At 40.1% G+C, this 12,778-nt stretch overlaps 1 protein-coding gene across 1 annotated transcript in view; it reads right to left on the bottom strand.

Moving 5' to 3' along the window:
* INPP5F (inositol polyphosphate-5-phosphatase F) overlaps window positions 1-12,778 on the bottom strand; it is a 77,181-nt gene that overhangs the window by 30,186 nt on the left and 34,217 nt on the right. Inside the window, exons 3-6 of the mRNA XM_032313706.1 lie at window positions 9,159-9,295; window positions 1,273-1,401; window positions 879-1,046; window positions 720-776 (exon numbers count right to left, since the gene is read on the bottom strand). Coding sequence (XP_032169597.1) covers window positions 720-776; window positions 879-1,046; window positions 1,273-1,401; window positions 9,159-9,295 — 491 coding nt within the window. The remainder of the gene's footprint in view (window positions 1-719; window positions 777-878; window positions 1,047-1,272; window positions 1,402-9,158; window positions 9,296-12,778) is intronic.

Below are 12,778 nucleotides of genomic sequence, written 5' to 3'. Positions count from 1 at the left end.
AATCTCACCATATTCCCTATCTTCCCAGATTCAAATACTGGCAGTACTGGAATGTCCTTTGAGATTTGTCTCCTCCAATTCCCAGATGAGACAGAAAAGTTAAATGACTGGTATCATTAAAGGAAAATTGGGCTTCAACATTTCCAATGAGTACAAAAAAAACCTGTCTTTCATAGGAACCCTATGGACATTAGTCCCACAGCCTTAAATTACTACTATCCTACGGGAACCTGTTAAAAAGCTAGGCCTTTGGCTAGGCAGTGGAGTTGTGAATTGCCTTAAATGATGCCTTGGCTTTCCTAGCTAAATGATTCCCAATCTAGAGGGGAAAACATTTTGTGAGATTTTTTAGTTAAAACAAAACAAAACAAAACAAAGCTTTTAAAAGTAGGCTGCACACCCACTCAAACTCCCAACCCTGAGATCAAGAGCACATGGCCTTGTGAGCCTGGTGGAGTTGAGCCACCAGGGCACCCTATTTTAGTGAGTTGTTTTTGTTTGTTTGTTTGTTTGTTTAGTTTTTTAAAAATTTTTAAATGTATTTTTAGCCCCAGGGGTACAGGCTGTGAATCGCCAGGTTTACACACTTCGCAGCACTCACCACAGCACACACATCCCTCAATGTCCATTTTAGTGAGATTGTTAATTCATCTTAATACAATTGAAAAATATTTGCTTCATAACTATAACTATAGGATATTTTTGAAACCATTACTCACACCAATCTCAGTAAGATCTTGTATCATATATTTATTCCAAAAAAATCGGTCATCAACCTGGAAAAGGCAGAGAATAGTTCAGAAACATGTAGTCTGAGTTTTCCTACAGAAGCCAAACAGGTCCATAAATTGTTCCACTCTGAGCTAAGAGAGAAGTACCTTTTGCCAGAGGGGACGGGGATCCTTCTCCCCGGTGCTTTGCCTCTGCACCGAATTGGTCAGGTCATAGGTCAAGCTATAGTAAAAGGACTCTGAGTCCATGAACATCTTTAGCAACTCCTCAAGTAATCTCCTCTCCAACTTCTCCTTTTCTTTACTTTCCTTAACCTGTAAGAAATTCAGCTACTAATTACCACAGGAATTCAAATGTGCAGCAGCATGTGGATAATATCCAACTTCCTAGGAGACAAGGGAAAATGATCCCAAGGACCATGCACAGACAGTGCTTTCATAGGATAAGCAGTGTGAAAACAAATTTACAGGGGAGAAAATTACCCTTCGATTTAAAACTAATCAAAGATGAATTCCAAGCCCATATCAATTAAACTCTTACTTTCTTTTTATTAGGAGCAGACACATTGGTTTTAATATGTGTAAAGGTCTTCAGTAGAAACTTTGAGTCATCGGGAGATGGTACAATCTTCTCTGGTTTGTTAATTCCAAAATGGTGCTTCTTACAGAGCTAAAGAATTAGGAAGAGAAGAAAATTGTTATTCGTATCGGCTTGTTAAATGTTCAGGTATGAGTGCAGAAGGGGCTGCTACTGCTCATGCACTTTGATCAAAAGAAAACCTCAAGGCTTATTAGTAAAGTGACCAAGTAGCGAGCTGATCATAGAAAGCACAGCTCTGGTTTCAAGGATTAGAAAGTTACAGTAAAGAATAAGCAAAGAATAAAGGACAGGATATCCTTAGGATTTAGGGGTGGGAAATTCAGGTTAAGGTCATAATTACAGTAAATTCTTATCAAATACAACTGAAGAAAAAGATCTCTGGTTGTTAATGCTCTGAAAATTGGCATCTAAGACTAAAACTATTGCAAAATACACATTTGCTATGCTCCAGGGGCATTACTTTCCAGCCATCTGTGCTAAACATTCATTCTTGCTGGTTAACTGAGTGTTTTGGTCAAGAAGATGTCAAGAGTCTGTTCTACTGGGAATCTTAAAAGCTGGACATGTCAACCACTCTCTCCACCTATCCTCACACACACGAATAGAATCAGCATGAAAACATACTCTTTGGGACCACAGATTAAATTTGAAGAAGCTGTAAGCAGAGGCTGCAGGAAATGTGCGGTCCAGCTGACAAAGATGAGGAAGAGGGTGGGAACGTATTACGAGAAGGGCACAGAGGTTTAAAGAAGGCTACCTGGTTAGAGTCAAGGGTCTTACAAATAACTTCATACAGCTCAACATACAAAGCAAATATTCTGAAAGGTACATAAAGATTCTATTATCCATATGCAAACGAATTCCATTTTTCAACACACTGGTTGTATTACTACACTAAGCAGTAGGCTCTCATTGAGAACAGTTAATGCCCATTATAAGTGGTGTCTTACTAAATAATGATTACTAGATGATAAACAGGATAAAAAAAAAAAACCTTAACGAGAAGAGCAAAAGATAGTCCAAACTTTGATCTTATATTGAATAAAAAGGGTAAAGGCATGCCTGTTCTATGAAATTTGGAAGTGGACAATTCTGTCAATCATCTCTCAATAAAGCTGAGGGGAAACTGGAAGTGGAGACTGAGGACCGGGCTGTATTCAGACATAATGGAATCTTGCAGATCTTATGCCTTTTCAAGATTATGGCTACCAAACCCTCTCCTCCCCTGAGTTCTGCAACGGGATTACAACTTGATGCTGCTCCTGCTCTACCAGTGAACACAAGGGGACTGAAGATCAGTCACTCACAGCCGTCCTGCCAAAACTGAGCTCATGGTTTCCCAGAAAGTAAGCAAGCTGACAGGGAAGGCGAGAAGCACTGAGCAAAAGGACACTGCTCCAGCATCTTCTCCCCACCTTGCACGGGACACTCGCATCAGCACAGAAACACGCTGATGTAGCTCTCCTCTTACACCTTCACTTGACGCCTCCTCCTCTGCCAGCTAGCGTCGTGCTAGCGTCGTAGTCCTCTGTACTCCTCACTGCCCCCAACCTCCTGCTGCTCCCCCGTACACTGCTACCTTCACTGTGACCAATGACCTCCCCTTTGCTAAGCACAAGGGTGGAATCTTGGTCCTTATCTTAACCTCTCGGTAGCATCTGACACAGTTCGTTACTCCCTCATCCTCTCTGATACACTGTACACCTGGCTTTCACCGCTCTCCCTTACCTCTTGTACTGGTGCCTTTCCAACCATTTGACTTCTTAATGTCTTGGCCACCAGGAGGTTCAGTTCTTGACCCTCTTCTCTATCTACATTCTCTCCCTCAGTGATTTCATCCCATATCATGGATTCGGATATCTTCCATATGCCAGCTTCTCCTTCCTAAATGGGTATTTCCAGCTCAGCCCTCTCCCAAAATTCTAGACTCACAAATCCCAACATTTCTGTTTGAATTTCCACCAGGCATCTCAAAATCAACATGTCCAAAACCAGATGTTCATCTTCCTTCCACTGCCTTTACCGCCCCCCCCCCACCACTTTCTGCCCCTTGCTCACTCCAGCGCATCTACACTGGCCTCCTGGCTGCTCCTCAACACGTCGGCAACACTTCCACCTTGGGGACTTTGTCCTAGCTGTCCTCTTCCCAGACCTCCTACCACCATCTCCACCCCAGGCATTCCCCCCATCACCCTTACTCTGCCCAGCTTTTATTTCCCAGAGCATATATTATTTCCCAACATACTACATAATTACTATCCTGATGTTTATGATCTGTCCTCCCCCTATTATAATGGGAGCTCTGGAAGGCAGACGTGTTTGTCTTGTGGACTCCTGTATCTCTAGTGCCTTCGTAGCACCTGGCAAGGAGGTCTCAAGAAATATTTGTTAAATGAATGAATCATCTCTGATGCTAAAATATAAATGGTAACCTCCAGATTCATATGCACGGCATGCATGTAAGTAGTCCCGTGAAAAGGTCACTCCCCATCTTCCATGAATATCTCCTACACACCCCCATCTTCGATGGCGCAGAATTATTAGGGCAGTAGAGAAGCAGGTTTTTGGTTTTTTTTTAAGATCTTATTTATTTATTTGAGAGGCAGAGAGAAAGCAAGAGAGCACGAGCAGCAAGGAAAGGGAGAAGCAGGCTTCCCACTGAGCAGGGAGCCTGGCGTGGGGCTCGATCCCAGGACCCTGGGATCATGACCTGAGTCAAAGGCAGACACTTAACCAAATGAGCCACCCAGGAGCCCCAGGAAGCAGTTTTAAAAAGAGGCTCTCCTATTAGTCCCCTGCCCCTGCTTGCAACACTGAACAACTGTGGGTTAGCAATTTTTATATAAAATGTTACTAATTATCTAGTCATATTAATAACACTCTTAACAAAATTGAAAACATGCCCAAACTACTTATAAACTGTTGCAATTTTGATTTCTAAAACGTTTGTCAGACATAGTTATTCCTTAAGAGTATTCAAGCTAGGGGCACCTGGGTGGATCAGTGGGTTAAGCCTCTGCTTTCGGCTCAGGTCATGATCTCAGGGTCCTGGGATCAAGCCCCGCATCAGGCTCTCTGCTCAGCAGGGAGCCTGCTCCCCCGCCCCCGCCTGCCTCTCTACTTGTGATCTTTCTCTCTGTCAAATAAATAAATAAAATCTTAAAAAAAAAAAAGAGTATTCAAGCTAGCAAAATTTCCCCCAGGAATGTTTCGAAGCCCATGCTCAAGACCTAGCTATTCTAAAGTAACCTTGTTGCAGCACATCTCATCTGTACCCAGACGATGCTCACTCTCAGAAGTCCCTTTTTCTTTGCAAAGCTAGTTTCCTGCTGTGTCCCCTCTAGGACCAGGACTTTCCCTTCATTCATCCCCCTCTCCTCTGTTCCTACCGTCTTCTAACACTGTTAGAGTTTTAATCCATTCCTCGACTCTAGAATCTCCTATGAGTTAGCAGGGTTACAAACACTTGTGAGAACGTGGTCTGGTTGGGGTAGGTCAAAGAGTGAAAGCCCAATGGGACCACTCAGGCAAAGTAAAATAAGGACCGCCTCAACTCCAAAGAGGATACATCTTGTCTCTAAGAACAGGACACTGACAATCACTGCTGTGGTCTCTTTCTCTGGTCCCCACAACCTTGGCTCTTCCCCCTCCTCTGACTGATCCTTCTCAGTTTTCTTTGTTGGCCTCTCTTTCTGTCTCTGAAGACAGTGGTGTTTCCCAATGTTCTGCCCTTAGCTCTCTTCCCCTTCATGCAGTCTAGAAAACATTTTCTTTCTCATTTTAACAGTGGCTGGTATGTTTAACTACACATTTCTAACGCCACTCTTTAGCTGAGTTCATGATATAAAAATGTAACATCTCCCAGCTACTGACACACTAGTCCCTCAAATTCAGCATCCCCAAAACTGATCAACATTTGTTTCCCAAATCGTTTTTCCTTTGGTTGCCCCACCTCACTAACGGCACTAACTACTGGACCCCTTTGGCAAGAAACCAAGTGACCATTTTCCATTATTTTCCCCTAGTAGCTCTCTATCAACCCCAACTACCTCATGCTGATTGCTAGAGTGTTCACTATCTGTTGCCCAGAGCAGTATTTCTCAAGGCAGATGCTACTACATAACAGACAGGAGAATTCTTTATGCATGATTATCCCACACTGTGCAGACAACCTAACAAGCTTCCTCTCCTGAGCTAGGGAGTCACACTCCAGCATTAGACCCCCAAGTACCCTTTTTAAGTTCCCTTTACTGTGCAGTGGCCAAATCTCTTGCTCCCACTACCTCATTCCAGACCCAGAACCCAGGAGGCCTAGGGTCTCAGTTCAATCTACCACCCATGTATGGTCCATGATGCTGCTTCTGTCTAGGCCTGGAAAGGTCTTTTTATTTATTTATTTTCTTTCTCTTTCTTTAAAAGAAAGAAAGAAAGAAAGCCCATTCCTAGGCTTGGAACACAGCCCAATCCCAATATCCGTTGACTTCCTTATCTATAACACCCAAATCTAAAAATCTCTGAAACCTGCAAGTTCATTTTTTAAGTTTGTTATAAAATTCATTTAATGGCCAAATATGGCCTGAACAAATATGAGACCACTGATAGTCTTCCTTTATATCCCTTAGTATGAATATTCCTACGCTTCTTCAGGAAATAAGAATGCGTCGTATGACAGGGTAATGCACAGACTCACTGGGAGTAGAGAGAATATTTGAAATGGCCTTTTGAAAACCCTCAAATGCTGAATTCTAAGATAAATAAGGCCCCCAATTTTTCAGATAAGGACTGTGATCTGTATAGCAGAACACAAACTCACAGTATCATCTTAATCTGGAAGTCTATTTCTGTCTCTTAAAACCAATTTTTCTAAATAGAGATTTAAATTTACTTTAAACAATAAACATTTTAGAATCTTCGATGCAGTTACCTTTAGAAAGGTATAGGTTATCATTTTTTAAAGGGTTACATTTTTTTTTAAGTAGGCTACCATTTTTTTTCCTAAGTATTTTTTATAATCACCCAATGTTCATCCCAACAAGTACATTCTTTAATCCTAAAAGGATAAGATATGCAGACGGGACAGTAGCCTATAAAACTTTAAAGGATGTTTTCTCAAAAGAAAGAACATCTATGTTCTCATCTCTTTGAACGCCACAGATTGTTCATAACCTTGTATAGATCTTTTTTTTTTTTTTTTTTAATGCTATACTGCTTTGAAAAGCAGTCTGGCAGTTCCTCAAAAGGTTAAACACAGAGTTACCATACGACCCAGGAATTCCTCTCCTAGGTGGATGCCCTAGCAGGAGGCGAAAACAAATGCCCACCAAAAACTTGTGCATGAATGTTCACGGAATGATTCATCACAGCCAAAAAGTGAAAACAATCAACTATCCATGAACTGATGAATGGAGAGAGAAAATCCACACAGTGGGATGAAAAGGAATTAAATATGCTATATACCAACGACCAGCACACACTTTGAAACACTGTGCTAAATAAAACGAAGCCAGTCACAAAAGGACACACATTACAGGACTCCATTTATGAGATATGTTCCGAAGAGGCAAATTTAGAGAGGCAGAAAGCAGATCAGAGGTTGCCTAGGACTGATGGAGCTGGAGTGTGGAGAGAAATGGGGAATGACCGCCGATGAGGTTTGAACCCAACAGGGTTTCTCCGTGGAGAACAAAGGCGCATATGTTCTAAACCGATTATGGTGAGAGTCACAAAACTGAATATACTGAAAGCCACTGAATTATAAGCTGCAAATGGGTAAACTGTGTAGTATGTGAATTGTTTCTTTCTTTTTTTTTGAATTGTTTCTTTTTTAAATTGGCAAACAAGCCTTATACTTGAGGTAAAAAGGCAATCGAGGCAGAAAACTAGAAAAATCTATTAATTCTAGTCTCTCTAATAAAATTGCTTCTGCTCCAATTACAGAAGACAGATGAGGCCCTAGCAAATCTGAGGACAGTGACCACACTAAAGAGCCTGAGGGCCCTGCTGGGCATGGGTGAGAACACTGGAAGTGATACACAGGCAGCCAAATTAGAAAGATGTAGAATGAAATGTAAGACTTGGTTTTGTTTAAAAACATCTTTTCATGTGCATACGTTTTTCATTTTGTCAGCAAAGCCATCCAAAGACATCGATAACAAATTTATTGGCTCAGTAAACTAACGGAAATTTTGCTTGTCTGTCTGCTCTTCCCTATAATAAAATGCAAACAAAACCACAGAGACCTGCTTTTAATAGGCCTAACTGCTACCGAAGTTATTTGTCTCTGGGTCAGCAATAATGAATAATGTTCTGGCTCTAGTACCAATAAAGGGGAATAGGAAGTACTCTAATCTTTTTTTTGATTCCTGTAATAAAGAGACTATCAGGGTCCTCTTAAATAAGTGTTTTTTAAAGATTTATTTGAGAGAGTGAGAGCACAATGTGGGGAGGGGCAAAGGGAGAGGGGAAGCAGACTCTCCACTGAGCGGGAAGCTGGCTGCGGGACCAAGACCCTGGGGCTGTTTCCTGAGCTGAAGGCAGAGCCCTAACTGACTGAGCCATGCAGGTGCCTCTTAAATTCTTTTCAACGTTGGTTTCTTAAAATTAGATTGTCAAACTACCAGTAAAATCTGAAGCATAAAAACAGCTATATTTTTATTTATTTTTTAAAACTGTCTCTAAACTGTCTGTCTCTAAATTTCTACCTCAAGAGCCTGGCCTGGAAAAACATGTATTGAACTGTGGGGCGGTGGCTGCTATGCTACCTGTTACCCGCTCTTTACGTAACAACGAGGCAGGACCAGACAGCCTGAGTCCAGGTCGACCCCACCATTTGCCAGCTGGGACTTAACTCTTGCCAAGCCTCCTTCCTTCATCTGTACAGCCTGGATCCAACAGTGCTCCAAGCGGCTCAGTTGGCTGAGCAGCCGACCCTTGGTGTCGACTCAAGTCATGATCCTAGGGTCATGGGATAAAGCCCCACACTGGGCTCCCTGCTCAGTGTGGAGTCTGCTTGAGATTCTTTCTCTCCCTCTGTACCACCCCCATGCTTGTTCTCTCTCTAAAATAAATAAATAATTCTTTAAAAAAATAAAAATAAAAATAAAAGGATCGTAGGACTAGGGCAGAGTGATGATACTCCTAGATGCCAATATCCACACCAATAGCAAACATGATACAAATTCCTTCGTGGGTTACTTCTACAAGGTGGCAGTACAGTGTGGTAAAAAAAAAAAAAAAAATACTAGCCCTGGGAAATCTCATTATTTTGGACTTAAGTCCCTCTATTATAGGCTTGATTTCCTCCTGAAAAATTAAAAGACTGCACTAGGTTGGTTTCTTTCTTTAAAACAACAGCAACAAACAAACAAAAAAACTTTTAAAAATTACAAAAGAAATATACGCTTGAAAATTTTCAAGAAATAGAGATAAAAGGCATATAGAGTAAGTTAAATTTCACCTTCTTGACTACCCCTCCTCTCCCCCAAATTAGGAGTTTTCAAACTGTACTATGCAGAGTCCTAGGGCTCCCCAGAAGCAGAAGGGGCTTTCCAGTAGAGGCCACGTGGGCAGGGACCCAAAGATCCCCCCTCCTGCCCGCCACCTCAACCAAAGCAGCTCAGCTTTTATGTATCTGATATACTGGATTTCACAGATTTTGAAACAAAGTTTCTACTACTAAAGTGAAGTTTGAAAAACAAGAACTAAATTACTTCAAAAATATCATCCAGCTCTATAATTATGATTTTGGCCTAATTAAACCAAATACTCATATTTGTTATTATATTTATACCAAGTTTCCATAAAATTTCCTTAGACTTCCACCTTACCTCTAGCTCAAGATCCTGAGGTTCCATCTCAGAAAGGGACAGCACAGCAATTTTGGTAATTTTACACACCTCATGGTCTCCAGGAAGTTTGCCCACCAATGCTTTCTGCCGAATTAAAATAAGCCACCATGGAAGATCTGAAAGAGAAACGTCACACCAATGTCTGGTATCCATAAAGGACCACTATCCTGGCAAGCTGAAGATGAATAATCTAACATAATACACATTAGAGATAACCCTTTAAAGTAAAGCACATGACAGATATATAAATGGCCCTCACATGTGAAGATATGTTCAATCTCACTTAAATTAGAGAGCTGTGAACTAAAATACAGTGATACCATTTTCGTCCATCAGACTGGGGGGAAATATGGAGATATGATAGCACATTCGTTAACAAGGCTGTGGGGACACAGGCAATGTCATACAGTGGTGGTAGGTATAAAAGTAGAACTTTTCTGGAGGGAAATTAAGTGATACCTAGTAATAAAACATATACACTTACTTTTAACCTACTAATCCCACTCTTGTGAGTTTACCTTGAAGATACACAATCAACCTAAAAGTATGTACACTCAAGTCTATTCATTGCAGCAGTTTGTAATTACAAAATATTGGAAACAACCTGATTGTCCAGACATAGGAGAATGGCTCAGTAAACTAGGACACAGCCACTCTGTGGAGTACTATGCAGATACAGAAAAGAATGAGAGGCTTGGTCTAGCAACTGACAAGGAATGATTCCTGGATACAGCACATGGATAAACTGTATACATTTACAGAACAAGGAGATAATAAAATCATATAAGAATTATATTATCGAATCAAAGCACAAAAGAGTATCTAGCATGTGCCACCCATTATGTAAGAAAGAAGATCTGAGGGGTGTCTGGGTGGTTCAGTCAGTTAAGCACCGGACTCTTGATTCCGGCTCAGGTCGTGATCTCAGGGCCCTGCTACTGAGCCCCAGGGTGGGGATGAAGGCCTCTGTGCTCACTGGGGAGTCTACTTGGGATTCCCTCTGCCCCTATCCCCCCATACAGGCTCATTCTCTCTCTCTCTCTCTCTCTCAAATAAATAAATAAATCTTAAAAAAAAAAAGAAGATATGAGAAAATATGCACACATCTGCAAATTTACACAAAAAATAAGAGCAATAAATTAGAAGTTAATGAGGCTGGTTACCTACAGAGGGTAGGCAGAAAAGGATAGAAGAAGGGGGATCAGGGAAAATGGTAGTTCTCTGAATATATCCTTCCGTATAGTTCCGACTCTTAGAACCATGGTGATGTTTCATATCTCCTCAAAAATAAAGAAACAGTTCCAGAATGTGTTTGTGGGGCTGGGAAGGGGACTCAAAACAAAACGCAAACAGCAACTCAACTCTGCTTCGAATGGACAATGTTACTCTGGAAAACATGTTTTTTAAGGATAAAGACAAAAAGAATTATATATAATATTGTATGTATAGTATAACAGTGAATTTGTTGGAAGGGTATGATTTAGCAATTCCCAAACTACTTTAGGTGTACACTAGCACTGAGCAAATAATGTATGAGGACAATGGGCGGGGCGGGGGGGGGTAATGTGGTAAAACAAACTAAAGAAATCTTTAATAAATACAAGAAAGAAGGAAAGAAAACACCCAGAGGCCCAAGTGTCTTTCCAATCCACATTTTTACTTTTCACAAAGATTTTTAATTAAATGAGAAATGCTCTATGAAAGACAGCATGCAAATGTAATTTTTCAGTTTATGAAACTATACCCTTAAGAAATACTACCTAAAAAAAAAAAAAAAGAAATACTACCTAATTAGCACCAAAAAAAAAAAAATTGAACTTGCATTTCACTAATTTCTTATGAAAAACCAGCATACATATTCACCATATGAAAAACACTCTTAAAAGAGATATATAGTATTTCAATTTCCCCCAAATATCAATCAACTCTCATTTTAGGGATCGTGCTTTGAAGATGTGCTTTAGGCATTTCATAAATGCAAGAGTTTGGAAGAGTTTCATAATTCTTTATAAAGTAGGGTGGAAATTTACTCCGAAGTTTCAAGTTTTTTACAGGCCATTTCATTATTCATTATCATTAAACATTAGCCAAGGTCCTACCAAGGGCTAGGGAGTATTTCAGGCATGGATCAAGATCAGTTATCAACCACCTATCATATAATAAATCAAACACATAATAAATAAAGCATATAACATGATACTTGTGCTTCAGAAGGGTAGGAATTAGCAACAAACAACATATGTTAAATATCAATACATTTTATTGAATAAAACAAAATAAAACCCTTACCATAGGTCTCCTAACCTCAAAGGAATAATTTCTATTTTACACTGAACAAATTAGAGTGTTGGCAGTTACCCAGACAAGCCAACCCTAACGAAAACCTTTTCCTACTTTATGCCTTCTTGCTGAAGTTGACTTTGGATACATTTCATATTAACATTGCAAATTATAGTTTTAATAAATAACAGAAATGAATAACACAATGTGCATAAGCAAATGCAATAAATATCTTGCCAATAAACCATCTAATGGCACAGTGACAAAATATAAAAATATTAACCTTCTAACAGAGGTTTCACTCCATTCATAAACTCACTTGGGAAACCAAAAGGCATCATTTTTTCCCCCCAAAACACTGATACTGCCAATACTGAAATACAACTTACAAATTCAAATATACTTTAAAATGAAATATGCATGTTTTTAGAGTTTAGTTAGTTACGTCAACAGAAAAAAATGTGGAAAATTGAGGTGTTTTTAAAAAATATATATAGTATAGACTGAAGTTCAATAGATCTGGGAAGTTAGGATGAAGATTAAATCTGAGAAAATATATATGTACATGATCAAAAATGGAAAAAGAATCTGTAAAGAGCAGCCTTCCCTTTTCAGGGAGGCTTTAATGTTCTGGACTTTGAGGTCAGAATTCAGACTTAAATTTTAGCTCACCACTTATCTTTTTATTTAAAGGTCTTATTTAAAACGAGAGAGAGAGAGAGCATATGAGCAAACACAGGGGTAGAGGCAGAGGGAGAAGAGAATCCCAAGCCGACTCCACACTGAACGCAGACCTGATACGGGCTTGATCCCAGGATCCTGAGATCATGACCTGAGCCAAAACCAAGTCAGACACTTATCTGACTGAGCCACCCAGGTGCCCCTAACTCACTGCTTTTTTACCCTGTACTTGGCAGCACAATACTTGACTGACTTCTTGGTTTTCTCATCTGTGGAATGCGATAAAACTGCCTGCTGCAGAGAATAGCTATGAGGATCAAATAATTTTTGTGGTTGATGTGACTGTTAGTTAACAACGAATATTTACCATCCTTTGGTAGCAAAACATCCTATAAAGCTGGGTAAATAAAACAATGGGGGTACTGGTAGAGGAACCATCAAATGAATACCAGAGTAGAACAGAGCAGACAGAAACAGACCCACATAATATGGGCACCTAGTACATGATAAAGGGGTGGGAAGAGTGTATATCATGAATTAGTTTGGAACACATACTGAAGCATTTGTGGTTAAACAGGTTATCTGGAGTCTGCTTTGAAATAATTTAGCAGCTGGGCATGTGGGGATCATAGATTTAA

The sequence above is a fragment of the Mustela erminea genome, chromosome 14, assembly GCF_009829155.1.
Source record: "Mustela erminea isolate mMusErm1 chromosome 14, mMusErm1.Pri, whole genome shotgun sequence".
In the NCBI taxonomy this organism is placed as follows: domain Eukaryota; kingdom Metazoa; phylum Chordata; class Mammalia; order Carnivora; family Mustelidae; genus Mustela; species Mustela erminea.
The sequence above is the reverse complement of the archived record's forward strand: the minus strand, read 5'-3'. Positions and strand labels throughout refer to the sequence as shown.